Here is a 16995-nt window from a genome sequence, read left to right as displayed (position 1 = left end):
GCAGTTTTTCTAGCTCAACTAAATATTGCCGCCTTACCAAACCATCCTTTCCGTCCTTCAGAGTTCCCAATTCAGCAATTGCTCCTCTCACAAGCTTGATCATATGACAAGGATCTAAAAATGCATGAATTTTCAACATTGAATCAGATGGATGCAAAAAATATGCTTTGAAATCATTAAGTGGAAGTTTCACTCCAAGCAACTTCAGCATTGCAAGATGTGTGGATGGACTATCACACGTAAAACTTGCAACTTTAACATCAACATCATGCAACTGCATCAAACACTCCTTGGTTAGATTGGCTTTTGCTTCTGCAGGGAGGCCATCTACTAAGAAGTAACCAACTGGTACTTTCCAAGATGAATCTAGAGCAACAGCCAACAGTGCTGCCACTCCCAACAGTGCTGCCACTCTGTGTATGCACATTTCACCTACCAAAACTTTATTTTCCCCCTACCTCTCCCTACGATGATTTTCCTTGTTTTCCTCTACTTTCCCCTACACAGCAACATATTCCCCTATTATGTACCCACACCGGGTAGGACCATTGAATTTTTAGTCTGTTTTCAAAAAATGCATACAAAAAAAAATTATTGAAAACCAAGAACATCTAGACGACAAAGTTGGTAATTTGGCGTAGGAAGTAATGACACACCGAGTTTATTCTAAGTCAGGGGTCTCCAAACTACGGCCCGCAGGCCAGATGCGGCCCGTTAGGCCTCTCAATCCGGCCCGCAGTGACACTTAAGAAAAAAATAATAATATTAAACAAAATAAACTTTGTGCAGAAAGTTCACTTTATGACTCAAGCCAACTAGCAAGAGTGGCTTACATCAATTTTTGTCCCAACTTCCTACTTCCGTTTCAAGCCCATTGCAAAATTTAAAAAGCTGAAGGATAACGTGGAAATTTTTTATATTTCAATGCTTCATAATGGCCGATAAAAGAAAAAAAAAGTAGATGATGAATGTCGGCGATTTCAAGAAGAGTGAAGTGTAAAATACTTCTTCATCGCTCTTTGACCAGCGGTATACGGTTCGTCGGCCCTCAACATGCTGGATGAAAGTTCATGTGGCCCTCTGGCTGTAAAGTTTGGAGACCACTGTTCTAAGTTGCTAATCTTCTATTGCCATATGTGGTCACAAAATGTGCCAAAAGAAAGATTCTGTTACAATCACTTGCTAAATGGTGAGAACACACGAAGAAGAGTATTTTGGGCAAAAATGAGGCTCATTTTTAAACCATTTTCTTTCCTCCCTGCAATCCCCCTTCACTTTACAGTTTTCCCCGTAGGTTTCCCCTACTCCCTACAAACCACTAAATCCCTCTACTGTAGGGCAGCCCATGTATACCAAAACTTCTGTTGCTTCAGGGAGTGAATCATTATCAATCCCAGTACCAACACCAACATAACCACAAACTTTCTGACCATCCCACTCTACGTGTCTGCGAATTGACATTTCATCCAACATCAAAGCGCACACGTTTTTGCCTCCTTCTTTTGCTTCTTGAACTTTCACTTTCAAAGCATTCAGGGCATCATTGGTGAACCCAGGGTCACTGTAGGCAGAATTATACCAAGATCGAATTACTCTTGGATGAGGTAAGGCTAGAGAAGTTCAGCTTGATCAGAGCTGATCATTTTCTCATCCTTCAAGCTATCAATGATTTACAGTAAACCATTTACTTTCTTTCTCAGTCTACTTTTTCCTGTATTAGAGACTTTCAACCTTTTTCTATAAGATTCTGCCCGGTCAATAACAACTTCCAAGTGTCTTTTCAGTCTCCTGGGAGACTTAAGACAATATGAGTGATCATGAAGAGAAAAATGACCACTCACCTATTTTTCAGTGCTCTCCGCACATTCAACATTCGGCACCTGTTGAAATAATGTGGGCCCAGCACTATCTTCTAGACACACTTTGTTACCTGATATTCTCTTTATGCTATCGGTTAAATGATCTGAACAAATTTTGCTCTACTTCGATAGTAATGTGAGGGGTGACCATTTCTTTATGTTCTCCACCCACTCAGCAAAAAGTACAGGGTCTTTATTTTCGTCAGGTAAACTGTTTTGCAATAGATTGATAAATTTACGGTTTCTTACGTTGACGCGACAAATAAGTAGGAAAATGTGTTGAATTGTATTAAAAAAAAAAACACAGGAAAGCATCAATATATGCAATATTCAAGACAATGTTTTTAGTACAGCCTTATAGAATTTGTGGCTTCCAAGTGTTATCGCTTTTCAATCTTTTCTCAACAAACAAAATATGCAAATATCGTACTTGTGAAAAGCGATGTGCTCTTTTTCGTGAATGTTAGGACATCCAACAATTGAACAACGATTGGGCATTTTTTGAAAGAAATATCGTCCTTGAAAAATATTGTATTTGAAATTTTCAGCTTAAGACGGGAAAATCAATATAACATCAAGCCCGGGAGGTGGGGAATATTTTTCCTGCAAAGCAGTCATTTCAGCGGAAATAGTTCCTTTGGCCGCCATTTTTTTGGCATCAACGCTCCACTCCACTTAGCCCCTCCAGTTATTAGAGAACTCAATGGTACTAACATAAATTACGAGCTACCTGCATGTACGCAATGCGTATTTATTTCTTAACCATTTATGTTAATACTATAAATAAAGTATATTAGTTCGATAAACATAAATACAATCGATGACAATGACTTGATGGTATACTCCTCTCAAAAACACAGCTCTTCACGATTTCATGTACAATTGTCAACAACAATAAAAATAAGTGACATCAAGAATGAATAACTCGCAAAGCTTTGCAATAAAAATCCACAGCTTGTTGGACTGTTTTCTGGAGTTGGACTGTTTTCTGGACTATGCATTATCTGGAAAAAGAAAAAAGACATTACTGCGTAAGGCTTTATCTAAAGCTGGAAGGGAAAATCAAAAACAGCAACAAGAAATGGTATAGGAAACATGAAACCGGAAATGAGAAAAGCCGATATCTAAAAAGAAACGTGTCGTTTTACGATGCATAACTGCATAACTTAAGTGGCCATTTTGCCTCTCTTAAATAATCAAAAAACAATCAAACAGGGATGAATGACATACATGACACCATCAATTCATTTAAATCCAAGCCAGTGGAGGAGTAGCACACGTGGCAATGAGTATTTGTGAAAATATGAGTGAAGGAGGTGTTCGTAAGTAGAGGTTTTCACTGTTTGTAATAGCTACTTCCCCCTCAATTCAGTCCAACTATCTCATAATATTTACACTGACTACATCTTCTACATCACAATTGTTGGTGAACATTCAATTTTGTAACCAATTTTCTATTTAAAAAGGGTATTAGGGACTGTTTTGGGTCCGTTTTGACTCAACAGAAATCTTTTAAGAATACGCACGAAAAAGATTAATCAGTTTTTGCTTTTACTCAGCCAAAAGCACAAAAGAATGATCTATCTTCTTATCATCTACTCATCATGAGTATGCTTTATCAACAATATTTTCAAGTATATTTCGCTTTATAAGTCTTGCAGTATGAAAATATGAAAAAAAATTTCAATTATGACTGAAAGAACTTTGTAGATTGCACTTACGTTTAATATATAGTGTAGATAATAGTTTTAAAATGTTTTCAGTTTATTGTATTATTAATTGAACATTGTTCAAAAATGACTTTAAATGTCTTAAATCATGTAAAGGTTTGAAAGGGTTTATTTTCGGCCTTTATCCTTTCTGACGTTTATATTCTGGCTTTTCTCGTGACTGGTTTTCTTGTTCCCCATTTCTTTTCTGTATAATTTATCTTATTCTATTTGTGTAAGCCAGTGCAATTAATTTTTTTCTCTAACTGCCTCTAAAATCGATTCTGACACTCACACCCTTCCAGCTTATAATAAAAACATGGCGTTATTACGTTTGTAGGTCACGTGCTTACCAGTGGCACCGAGTTACTTTTCTGGGAAACCCAGAAGTTTGCCTTGTCTTTTGCTAATGTTGCAAAGAATGTGATCGATCTGTTCTTGCTAATGTCTGCGGTTGGTTGCCAATAGAAATCCAGTCTTTGCTTGGGAGTTGGACTCCTATGAGTCACACTTGAATAATTCCCAAACTAATATACAATGTAAAAACAAAAAAAAGAAATTTAAGGGTCATACAAAACTGTAAATATGATTCTTTAAAAATTTCCCCTTTTCTATTGGCTAACATGTGTAGTGACGAGAAAATCTACTAACGAAAATGTAATCACAAAGTGAAAGCACAATCTCTGAATGTTCGTGGCCTGTTAAGACATACGCGTAATTAAAGAAAGCACAAAACTCCCAAAAGTTAAATAGTGAATGCACTTGCACAAAATACTACTTAGTAGGAATTTTGTAATGGGAGGAGATATGGCTTGTATTGATCGATTTAAAATGATATCGAGTAAGTACTTCGTTATGAAAATGTCAAAGTATTATTCCGACGCTTACTTGCTCCGATTTCCAAATAAATATTGTACGTTATTCATGTGCCAACTGTTCATATAAAGTAATCTCCGTTGATTTTAGCACATTTTCTATACGTCAATGATTTGCCAGACAGCAGGAGCAAGAAAGTAAGGAATCTCCGCCTTGGATACATTGAATATTTTGGACGCAGAAGATTCGAGCGAAAAACAACAAAGATCATTCACGTACAGAGCTAACACAAAAATCAATGCAGATGAGTGCTTTCTGCCTGCCCTTCTACTGTAATAGTAACGATTTTCAGAAAGTTGGATATTTTTCGAAAGAGATCCATAAGCCCCACAAAATAGACCGCCTATTCACTATATACTTTAAGAGTCATCAAGATTGCAAGCACAATTTTAGTTAAGCATTGTTCCACAACAAGGAGGAATGAAAGAGTTATAAAATGAATAAATTATGAAAAAAACAAAAACTACTTCTCAAGATCAATATCTTGGTGAAGCACATTAGGAGGTGTGAGTAACACTTCCTTATCGTTGGTGAAATACGTCAAAACGTCTATTCTATCGAATATAAACTCAAAAGTCAGTCCCAAGTCCCTGAATGTAGAACATCATCCCAATTGTTGTGGTATTCGTACCCCCCTGTATATATCACAAACCATCATAAAAATGATGATGGCATTGTGAAAGATGAAAACGAGCAGTGTAATAACACTTTCTCGATACCCTACGGTATTGTTCCCTTACGGTTGTTCCCTTTCTTTAATTGTCTTTAATTCAATTAAAGACAATTAAAGAAAACTTTTTGAGAAAACCATTAAAACTTTAACAAAATTTCAAACAAATTGTCAAAAAGGAAATATTTATTCCTGAGCTAAATATTCAATAGTGCTAAAATGCAAATATGAAATATAAATTTTTTACTTTGTTGTGCCACCATCTTGAGACTTTAACGAGTCAGTAGGCTCTGTATTCTCATCAAGACAACCTCATATTACATAGTGAATGCACAAGTGAACCACGGAGAAAATACGCTATTATTTAATATTTCAATGTGACATTGGATAAACACTATTTCAGACGTAAGAGCATAAATAAGGAACATTAAAGACAATTTTTAGTTTTGATTCAAATCTTTAATCATTAAAGGGGTTATATCACGAATTTTAGCCCCCCTTTTTTATTAGCTAAATTGAAAGACCTTATTTCAGTGATTTTAAATCTGCAATTATAATTGAAATTGGATTGGTGAAAGTGATTTTACGGACGTTCAAAGTCACGATTTTCAGCATTTTTTTTGCGAACTTTTTGATCGGTATGCTAATGAGTTGTGACGTAGATAGTTGAACACATATATCAACATGGCGTATTCTGCTAGTAATCTTAATAAGAAACGCGGAGGAAAACGCTGTGTTGCTGGCGGACCTAATCAAATTAGTTGCGCCAATGACTCAAAAACAGAAGGAATGTCGATGCATCTGTTTCCTAATAAAGAAACAGAGCCGCAAAGACATAGAAAATGGGTAAATTTTGTGCGTAAACATAGACCGGGTTTTGAGGCTTCCTCTACCTCGTGTCTGTGTTCTGCGCATTTTGAAGATTCTTGTTTTGACCTTAATTTGAGCGTGCAAGTCAAGCTCAAAAGAAGGTTGAAGAAAGATGCTATCCCAACCATTGACGTGGCTGGGATTCCTGAACCATTACAGGACGAAATAACCGATCGAAAGCGCAGACAAGTAAGTTTACGCCATTGAACTAAATATAACTGGAAGGCTACCTTCGCCCGGAAATTTGAAGCCTAAGTCGACAGTATCGTTCCCAGTCTTTCCACGCTTGTGATAAACACGACCAAAACAAAATATGTCAGTGTTTTAGTCATTTTGACAGCGGATTTTGCAAAACTATGAAAAAACTGGAAGTAAATTGCAAAATGTAAATTTTCCAGGTCATTTATAGTAAGTTTGATTACGGTAATAGATCAATCAAGCAATCGTGCCTTTTTTGAAAAAAAAAACAAACTTAACAAGCCTCGACAAATGCGATTTTGACATCTTGCAAATTTGCATGGTATTGTTTTAAAAATTTCTTAAAAAACGTTAAACCAATAATGACATTAACATAACAGAACGTTAGCAAAATTATGTTTTAAAGTAATATTTAAGAAAAAACAAGTATAGCTTCTTCTCACCCCAGTCCTTTTTAACGTTAGAGCGTATATTTCCTTGATTTTGCAAACAAAAGTTATTTTTCACTGCATAATTGTCGTCTTTAGGACAAAGATAAGTATTCAGGATTGTTCAGTAAACATGCCACTTACATGTGTGATAATTGGGTGCAGGAACAGGGCTATTTCTCACCACATAGGTGCAGAAACTGTTGCTTTTCACAGGTAAAATTCCAATACATAAGTTGAAAAAATGACATCAAACAAAACTGCAATTTGGAAAGATTAAACATGCTTCAACTACAAAAATGAAATTTTAATAAAATTCAGTTAAATACTAACATATATAAATTCTATATTTTGACAGTTTAGTCATATACAGTATTTATTTGTTTAGCTGGTCACAATTGCAATAAAATAATACTTTTCACAGTAAAAGTGTAAAGTAGATATAACTGGTATCATATTGTTAGTACAGGGCTTACAACTTTATTTAACTGGACAAGGATTTGTAGTGAAATTACTGGAAGTATAATATTTAAAATACTAGATCATGAATATTTATATGTATTACAGATTTCCCATGAAAAACAAGGCAGCCATAAAATTATGGGAGCATTTTGTTCAACAAGTAAACCATCTTGAAGTACCATGGACAGCAAAAAGTGCACATCGTATATGCAGTGACCATTTTCAACTAACTGACTACATTGTCCCCCCCTCACAAAATGGCAAATGCCGACTAAAAAAGTATGCCATACCATCCATGTCCAATAGCTTGCATGTTCAAAATGTTTCAACTTCTACAACCCACTCAAGCGCACTGCTGAATAGACTCGAGCTTTCAAATAAAAGACCTTTTGCAGCTACCTCTGATTCCGTTGATGAAACTTCTCCACCCAAAAATCTCCAAAACATCTACAGAAGAAAAAGAGATTTGTTTAAAAATAAGCTTCAACAAAAATTGAAACTTGCAACAACAACTGAGACGCACAAAACAAAAGGTTGAAACCATGGGTGAAGTTGTCAAGATTTTAAAAGATAAGTTGGTGATCAATTCAAAGAGGCAGAAAGTCTTTTGTCCACTTTCAATGATACTCAGTTGGGATTTTTATACAATATTAGAGATAATTTAAAATGTCCTCGTTCAGGCAGAAGATACTCTGATGAAATCAAAGAATTTGCACTTACTTTATATTTTTATTCTCCAAAAGCTTATAAATATGTTCGATCCATTGTTCCACTACCCAATCCATCTTTGATGAAAAATGGTCTCGTCCATGAAATGTGACCCTGGTTTCATTAAAGATGCATTCCAATCACTATCAAATGAAGTTGCTGCTTCCCCAAATTCCAGAGACTGCTGTTTGGTTATTGATGCAATGTCAATACGAAAACAAACAATATGGAATCCAGAAGATGACCAGTATTCAGGGTTTGTTAATCTTGGAGATACACTCCCTAATCATAAAACAGAGAAATTGGCTTCTGAGGCACTAGTATTTTTATTAGTTGGCACCAGAAGTCATTGGAAATGCCCGTTGGGTACTTTTGGTTGACAAAATCAATGGTAAAGACCAAGCATCATTGGTAATACAATGTCTTGAAAAGGCATCAAAGGCAGGTTTAAAGGTATGGTCTGTAACAGCTGATGGTACTGCTGTAAATCTTCATACATTTGAAAGTCTTGGTTGCAACTTTAACGGTACATATGATGAAATGCGGTCTTCATTTACCCATCCAACTACTGGCGAAGATGTGTTTGTAATTCTTGACCCTTGCCATATGTTAAAGCTTGCACGCAATGCACTGGCCCAACTTGGTTCTTTTAAGGATGGCAAGGAAAACATTATAAAGTGGAGTTACATAGAACAACTTCAAAACCTACAAATGGAAGAAGGATTAAACCTAACAAACAAACTTACGAGTAATCACCTTAACTTTCACAAACACAAAATGAATGTGCGACTTGCTGCACAAACATTGAGCTCCTCTGTGGCAAATGCTATTGAGTTTTTAGACAAATCCGCTAAACAACCAAATTTCTCTGGCAGTAATGGGACAGTGACATTTATTCGCATTATCGACCGACTTTTGACATCCTTAATTCCCGGAATCCACTGGGTAAGGGTTTTAAGGCACCTCTTCGCTTTCAAGTCAGGAAACATGGCAAGAAGTGTTATCATCATCAGCAGAATATTTACTATCATTAAAACCAACACAGCTTCCTCTCAACCAATTTGTACATCTCAGCAAAAACATTTGTAATTGGGTTTGTTACCTGCATCAAATCCACTATTTCAATGGCAACACAGATGCTCTCTTCATCCATCAATCCATTCAAGTATCTCTTAACCTACAAATATTCACAGGACCATATTGAACTCCTGTTTTCCTGCATTCGCTCAAGAGGTGGATGGAACAACAACCCCAACAGTCTCCAAATGAAGTATGCCCTTCGAAAAATGTTGATGAGAAATGCCATTACTGCATCAAAAAATGCAAACTGTTTGGACTTTACTGGCTGCAACAACCTGATACCACTTTTCGTACAAGAAAACATTCACCCACATTACATAATCAGTCACAAGAAACTGCTGCCCAAGACACTGACAATAAAATTAATGCAATGGTGCAACATCTCCAAGAAGGCAACAGCGAATTTATTTCGAACGTTATATTTTATATTGCAGGATACATAGTTTCGAAGTTAGTCAACAATTTATCTTGCCCAGAATGCAAACGATGCCTTTGTCCTTTACCAAAATCGTTATCCGTAGATGACCATGATTATACTGCCACAAAATATCATGAAGCTGGAAAAGCGTCAGCTTTCGTCAACTTCGTGAACAACGGTGGTTTACAGATTCCATCCACAGCGGTGTATCGTTGTATAGAGTTCTGCGAACACGTTTTCAAAGCAACGGTGACAGGCAACGACAATCAGCATATTAGTAACAGGGCAAAGTTGAAGAACAGTATGATTATTGCAGTTTGCCAACATTTTAATCTGGAATCGACCTTTCCTCTATTCAGAGATCACGAAGATGGTGTTAACGAGGCTGTTATCGAAGACGATCACAGCACTCAACTGACAAAGCATATCGCAGACAAATATTTCACACTGCGTCTTTTCAACTACGGTAAAAAATATACGAGGGAGATCGTAAATAAAGGCAAAACAAGCGACAGGCACCGACTCAATAAGCTAATCTTGTTTAACAATGAATAAATTTAATGTGTAAACACTTTATGAATACAATGAATAAACACTTACCCATTGGGATTTTACATTTGAAAGTTTTCGCCAATATCCGAGCACAATCCTTTGCCATCGGTAAGCCTTCTGGGTAAAAATTATTTGGTCGGCAAGAAACTTAAATTTCCTGTATTAATATCAAAAGAAAACGCAGCAAAACTAAATAAATTCAGTAATTTTCCTTTCTAAAGCTTGGCCAAAACATGTAGTTTATTCGTTCAGACTCTTTACTCACTCCTTCCAATCACGCATCGCGAGGCCGAACTCGCGTGATTTGACTACCAGAAACGCGTGTCTGGAGGTCAGATCACGCAAAATTTTGGCTTCATTTCGTGTGTTACCGATATATCAGAAGGTAGCCTTCCAGTTATATTTAGTTCAATGGTTTACGCTTGTTTATGTTAATTTTTCTTTTGTCATATGTAAATTCGATATATGTTTTGTAGATTATTCGACATACTCTCCATAAGCCATCGCCGAAGGAAACATGTTCTCTCGATGAGGAAGTACCATCTACTAGTGATGGAGCTGAGCATGTTGAAGTATGCACTGGGGAAGCAAACGATTCGCCATTTGAAGAAGAACTACATGCAGTTGGTGAAGATATTTGTGAATCCCAGTCTCCATGTAAATCGTGCCATCGTCTTAAGAAAAAACTTACATCTTTACAAAGACTTTAAGCTGGTATAAAAGACAAAAGCATCTTTGAAGAAAAAGGCCCAGAAGTAGAATATGAGAATTGAAGCATCAGTAACAAATTATTTTACATATCAATTTCTAGAATATGTTGAACAAGTAAAGAATGTTCTTTCATGTCTAATAAACAAGAACTTTCAACTATAATGGAAAGATATAGAGGAAAAGCACCCGAACCTTTGTGCAGCCAGTTTCCCAACAAACGATCCAAGGCTGAGGCAGTGGTCAGACATTGCTTGGAGCCTGTCTGGAATGGAGAAGTAAGGCACCTCCTTCCCACCACCAGCCTGAGGGTTCACCTTAGGCAAGTGATAGTACCCTCTAGCCTCCCTATCTGGGCACTGATATACACACCTTTCCTGATGATTACAGTATTAATATAACATTGAATGGTATGTATACTTGTCAGATTGAAGATGACTATCTCACTCGATTGTGCAACTAATTAATTTTCATGAATAATTTTTTTTATTGTAGTTAAATGCTCAACATGCCCTTTGTGGATGCAGTGCACTCAAGTGTGAAGACCTTATAAGATAAGTTCATGTGGCTTGCTATTTTCCATTTTTACATTTATGCTATGATTTAATTCCATATAATTTTTCTTTTTTTTCCCAGACTGACATTGAAGAAAAGATTTTCTTTACCGTATAGTGCATCCATGTATCTCCTATTTGGTTTTCATCTAGGCATATTTCCTGACCATTCTAAACTCAGCAAAGAAGGCCAACAGTCTCTACAGTGCACAAGTTAAAAGACCTTTCCATCATCGCCCTCTGATGGTATGTAACCTTTGTGTTACCACTTGGATATACTTTCCGAATAAAGTGGTAAACACAAGCAGGTAAAGGCCGAGTATTCTCCCATCCCATAGACCCACAAAACCATCGCATCAACCATCTGTATGCCACAGCTCTCAAGTACCTGAAGTAAATAAAAAGGTTGGACTAATTATTGTTGATGAAACAATGTTGATGATAACATTCTTTCTCATACAATTTACAATCTTACATATTTAATGATTGTGATGCTTGGCGGCGATAAGCACGTCCATTCCTATCTCTCAATAGTGGCCCGACGTTTTCAAGGACAGCCTCATGAACTAAAGGCCCAAATTTGGCATGCTGTGTTATGCATGATATTTTCTCAATGCTGCCATCGAATGTCATTTCCTGCAAAGCTGGTCCTATTTCCTTACAGCATCTGTACTCTAATGCGCCTTCTAACAAATCGGTATGACAGCATTGACAATTACACCTGAAACGTGGGAGCATTGTGGTTTATAAAGTAACTTTATGTATATTACAAACAGGAGAAAACAACAACTTACCCATTCACCGAGTGGAATTACGCCATCACTTCGTTGTTCTAAGGTCGCAGGGAGAATTCCATCGGGATCATCTGGAGTATGCACTTCATCACCATCTCCTGCGAGCGGTTCATCGTCATATGCGAAGTCGTTTAAATGCTCGACATAACCCACGGATTCCGAGCTCGAATCAGATACGCATTCAGACATCGAATTCGAATTATCTGAGCACTGATTTGAAGCCATACTTTCCGGACAACTTGTTTTTTAATATTTTATTGAAAATACTGTCATTATTTGTTTTTAACACAAGAAAAACGACAACAAAATCACCTCCTATAATATAATATTATATTGACGGAAACAGACGTGTTCAACTATCTACGTCACAAGTATCAATACGGCGTCGTAAAAAATTCGCAAAAAGTACCCGACTTTGGAGGCAAAATTAAGGAACTTATATTTATCTGTTTAAGTCCAGCGACATGTCATAGTTCTTCAAATAATCCAAATTTTCAATTAAGCTAATAAAAAAGGGGGGCTAAAATTCGTGATATAACCCCTTTAAAGAAGATTAAAGAAAAAATGATTAAAGAATAAATGCCATCCCTGGTTTTCACGTTCTTACTTACCTCTGGTTCTTGCGAACAATCTTGAAACTTAGCAGAAGTATTTCCAGTTACGCTAACAAACTTTCCAACGGCTGGTTCGGTTAAATTTAATCTCGCTTGCATGAGAAATCCTTGTATAGAATCGCCAATGACTGAAATGTGAATCATTGTTAAATTTCTTTCCCATGTCGCTGTTATTGTGTATGGACTAACATCTTGCCGACTTTCAACGATATCTCCATTAATATCGAAATGGCCAGGTCTCATACTCCAGCAACTCAAAGGCGAGGCTCCATCAGGACGACTTAACGCGAACTTCAAGCTTGACATGAACGCGCATAGATAGTAGAAAACGAGCCTTGAAGATGGGGACGTTCGACAAAGAAAAGTTTCCATTACGAATACTTAACCGTACTCTTCAATTGTTTGTTTTCAATCTATGATGTGCTTCGTATATACAAATGAACGGAGTACAAAATAGTGCCTGTCGGTAATCAAATCAACAACCGTATAATTATATTCAATAAGATCACATAGTAAATATCGACAACTTCAAAGAATAATAAATTATTTCAGGATTTCCTTGTTTTGCTCTTCCGTGCGGCGTTACTCCCTTATTAGGCTACACGTAATGATGCGTTCAAGTAGGGGGTCGTCGTGACCTTTTCATATGCAATTTAAACGATGCTATTGACTCTTAATTGAAAACTTTCTACTTCTGTGGAATGCAAGTATAGTTCGTAAAGTTAACAACCATTGATAATTACGAAACAACTGAATTAGTAATATTTAAATATTGAAAAATTTAAAAAATTTTTCTGCATTTCCCGTAGGAAAATAACTGGAATTCCGCTTGTCTGAGAGCCTACGCATCTCATTTTATTTTCAAGGTAGATTTGTCTTTGTCACATAGACAGGAAAATTAGGAGAGAGGTACTTATCCAAAGGAAAATGGAAGGTCGTACCTAGATAAACAAGATGAACAACATTTACTCTCGAATACAAAAAATACATAATAAATCCAAACCAAATTTTAATGACAAAAATAACATGCCAAAGACTCAAAATAATACTAACCGTGACGCCGTAACCCTATGAAAAAAATACATTAAATAAGTTGCTGCCGATGATCACGTTTAATTGTGGTCACATATAATCAATAGTTACGGTGGCTCACAAGGGCCACCACACAAAATAAAAATATTAATACACACACAAAATACATTATACACACACAAAATACATTATACACACACAAAATACATTATACACACACAATATAAAATACACACAAAATAAAATACACACAAATAAAATACACACAAAATACATTAATAAAATACACACAAATATAAAAATACACACACATACATTATACACACAAAATAAAATACACACAAAAATACATTATACACACACAAAATAAAAGTACACACACAAAATAAAAATACACACACAAAATATGATTGCGGGCGCTTGCAGTGTCGGATCGTCTGACTATCATATTATCAAATTGTAATCAGATATATGTAATTCACTAATTGTGACATGTGGTCGACTTGTCGTCGTATTTAACTGTTTCAACTGCGAAACATTTGAAATTACATTTGGAAAGAAATCGAAAGCAAGCTCTTGCATAATCCTGGCATAATTATGTTTTGTGCCAACTGTGGTGCACAATCACTTGACGAAGCTTCTTTTTGTCACAAAAGCGGTATGCGTTTGGGAAGATTAACTTCTTTGCCAAAATGTTCTGAAGCGTCAATGACGAGTAGCGTCTCTTCAAGCAGTTGCCCTTCGAGCTCTGCAAGTCCGTTAACTTCAACTTCAAGTACCCCAAAGCTGTTTATAACAAATACAGGACAGGCTAGAGCAATAATGTCCTTTCAAGGACAACACATTAACCTTAATTTTAACCAGAATACGGGGAGCAATATCGTAAGCAACTTTGAAATAATTGATCACAGTGAAATCAGTGAATTTTGTTATGTACTCTGGAAGTTGGAACCTTTAGAACTTTGAAAACAAATGCGATCAATTACGAGCAATTCCGAGTAAGCCGACACTGCAAGCGCCCGCAATCATATTTTGTGTGTATTTTTATTTTGCCAAAGACTCAAAATGTGTATTTTATATTAATATTTTTATTTTGTGTGGTGGCCCTTGTGAGCCACCGTAAATAGTGGTCACTCAGTTCACATTTACTCTCGAATACAAAAAATACATAATAAATCCAAACCAAATTTTAATGACAAAAATAACATGCCAAAGACTCAAAATAATACTAACCGTGACGCCGTAACCCTATGAAAAAAATACATTAAATAAGTTGCTGCCGATGATCACGTTTAATTGTGGTCACATATAATCAATAGTGGTCAGTCAGGAGGAGTCAGTTGGAGTGAATTGTATATGGAAAAAATTCAAGTAATCTTTCTCAACAAGAATTTTTCTAGCACTAACCGCTAAGGTTGTCGAAATGTCAGTCAACAACAACAAAAAACAGTCCTTCTCAGGACTATACCAACTTGGACGATCTACATCTACAAACATGTAACGTTACTCCCGGGTTCAAACCATTTACTTACCGAAATGTCCGAAGGATTGATTGGGTTACTTTCCAGCTTCACCCAAAATAATTCATAAGTTTCTGCGAGCGTAGCATAGAATTTCACGCTGATATTTTGGCCACTCTTTTCCACTGGATGCCATAAGAATGTGAGATTTGTCTTTGGGTTGTAATTTCGATTTGTTATGCTCGCATGAATTGGATACTAAAATGGTTAACCAAATGACCGGGTGATTTTAATGTATTCAGCAGTAAATACAGTTTGTGTGACAGGAGAAAGTTTGTAATGAAAGTAAAGAATGCATGAATGAATGCAACTTACTAGAAATGAATGCATCAGTTATTAAAAACCCAAAAATGTACACAATGACGTGCAACTTAATCGTGCATCAATGCATGGAGTCCAGTCCAGATTTAAGAAAATAAATTACTACAGTCTATCGATAATAGTTTACTGCACTAGAATTGCCACAAAGTTCCTGCTATTGTTTCAGTACGTATTGTTTCGAACAAATCCCGGATGTCACGAGATATGTCGAACGTCATGAAAATATCTAATTAACTAACGTACAATAACATAACGAATAAAACTTCTATAAATAATTCTGCCATGTAAATTCTACTCAATGTATATAGTTTAACTCTAATGTTAGAATTTGTAACATACGAAATAATCACTTCCTATAGAAGCGTAATCAGCCGTCGGGCCAGCTGGCTGATTAGCTTTTACTTTTTCTTTTACGATACTACGTTGAGTAGCGGCTATGTAACATTTACCTTTTCGTGTGAACAGTTCTGGTATTGAGCGATCGAATTGTTTCCGTCAGTCAGCGTGAATTTCCCTAAAGCAGGACCTGAACTGTTTTGACGGACTTGTATGAGAAATCCTCGAACTATTCCTTCAATGAACAGACGAACGGCGCTGTCGACAACTTCAGCCCTTATTTCATATGGAGAAGTGTGTTTTTTCTGTCTAGGAATGAGGTCACCATTCTCCTTGCTGTGACCAAAGCTCATCAAACGACAAGTCGTACGAGGAGCACCTCCGGGTGTCGCAAATCCATGTTTTACTATCATCAATACGCCGCACAAAATCTCCAATGCTTCGAACACTTTCATTGTTTACTGTATTAAAAAGATTAGTCGATTGTAGATTCATTCACTTCGAAATCAAGTTAAAATACGCTTATGAAGATGTTATTTACATTGCCATCTTATGTATTTACCACAGATTGCCTCTAAGGTAATTATGGTGCAATACTTCCGGTGAAAGGGAGTTGTTCCGTTAATGAAGTGTTTAGTTTATAAGTGCCATATATTTAGCATTATAAGTGCCAAATAGGAAAACACCTATTCCGCGTGGAATTTTTAATACATAAATGATAATAATGAATGCTGTTTCCAGAAGCAATTTCAAGCTTACATTTATAATTATAGCACAAATTCCGTTTTGGAGTTCATTTCTTTATGTAACGCGGTGCGATTTTCCTAATTTTTGTAATTTGCATATTCCTACGTCAAAGATTACTGACGTCACTAATCCACAACATACGTTTGAATTTCGCAAGGTTGGGGCTTGATAAAATTTTTCTTACAAGCGGTGTTAGTCATGTGACACACCCAAAACTCTTGCATGGAAGTGTGTGCGTAATTGTTGAGAAAGCCACAATTTTACGTCACGATCTCGAGGTAAAACAAGCTCTGCCAAAATCAAGCATTAAAATTAGAAATTGTCACACGGATACATTTTATCCCTCTAATGTTTTTTCTAGTGCGTTGCAGTTGCCTTCCATATTTTTTCAGAATTGTCAGCTCATTTGCGGTCAATCTTCTGTGTAAAAAACCCAAATATTTTAATGCCTGGTCGAAACTATTTTCTGAACGTTTAGAATCAATCATTTTACATATAGACCTCTCTACAGAGAGAATATAATAAGAACCATTAATTCA

The 16995-nt window shown here is 36.3% G+C and overlaps 1 protein-coding gene and 2 long non-coding RNA genes across 6 annotated transcripts; all 3 read right to left on the bottom strand.

Moving 5' to 3' along the window:
* Positions 1 to 2578: 2578 nt before the first annotated feature.
* Positions 2579 to 16309, bottom strand: LOC124445317 (putative defense protein 1). Of its 4 annotated transcripts, XM_046996039.1 has the most exons (7): positions 15823 to 16301; positions 15065 to 15250; positions 14766 to 14780; positions 13554 to 13568; positions 12498 to 13441; positions 3922 to 4095; positions 2579 to 2863 (listed from the first exon to the last, which is right to left on the bottom strand). In XM_046996039.1, exons 1-5 carry the CDS (start codon positions 16162 to 16164, stop codon positions 13382 to 13384), a joined length of 618 nt encoding a protein of 205 aa, XP_046851995.1. In that variant the 5' UTR covers positions 16165 to 16301; the 3' UTR covers positions 2579 to 2863; positions 3922 to 4095; positions 12498 to 13381. The 4 variants fall into 4 exon arrangements, with proteins under 4 accessions (XP_046851995.1, XP_046851996.1, XP_046851993.1 ...); XM_046996040.1 differs by lacking the exon at positions 3922 to 4095; XM_046996037.1 differs by lacking the exons at positions 13554 to 13568; positions 14766 to 14780; positions 15065 to 15250; positions 15823 to 16301 and having other exon boundaries at positions 12498 to 13458.
* LOC124445321 lies at positions 8158 to 9891 on the bottom strand. Its single transcript, XR_006948113.1, has 3 exons — positions 9879 to 9891; positions 8883 to 9739; positions 8158 to 8485 (listed from the first exon to the last, which is right to left on the bottom strand). It is a non-coding gene; the product is annotated as an uncharacterized LOC124445321 (long non-coding RNA).
* On the bottom strand, positions 10471 to 11245 carry LOC124445320. The gene is made up of 2 exons (XR_006948112.1): positions 11204 to 11245; positions 10471 to 10504 (listed from the first exon to the last, which is right to left on the bottom strand). It is a non-coding gene; the product is annotated as an uncharacterized LOC124445320 (long non-coding RNA).
* Positions 16310 to 16995: the final 686 nt, after the last annotated feature.

This window comes from Xenia sp. Carnegie-2017, unplaced genomic scaffold (assembly GCF_021976095.1).
Source record: "Xenia sp. Carnegie-2017 unplaced genomic scaffold, XeniaSp_v1 HiC_scaffold_22, whole genome shotgun sequence".
NCBI classification, from domain to species: Eukaryota; Metazoa; Cnidaria; class Anthozoa; order Malacalcyonacea; family Xeniidae; genus Xenia; species Xenia sp. Carnegie-2017.
The sequence above is the reverse complement of the archived record's forward strand: the minus strand, read 5'-3'. Positions and strand labels throughout refer to the sequence as shown.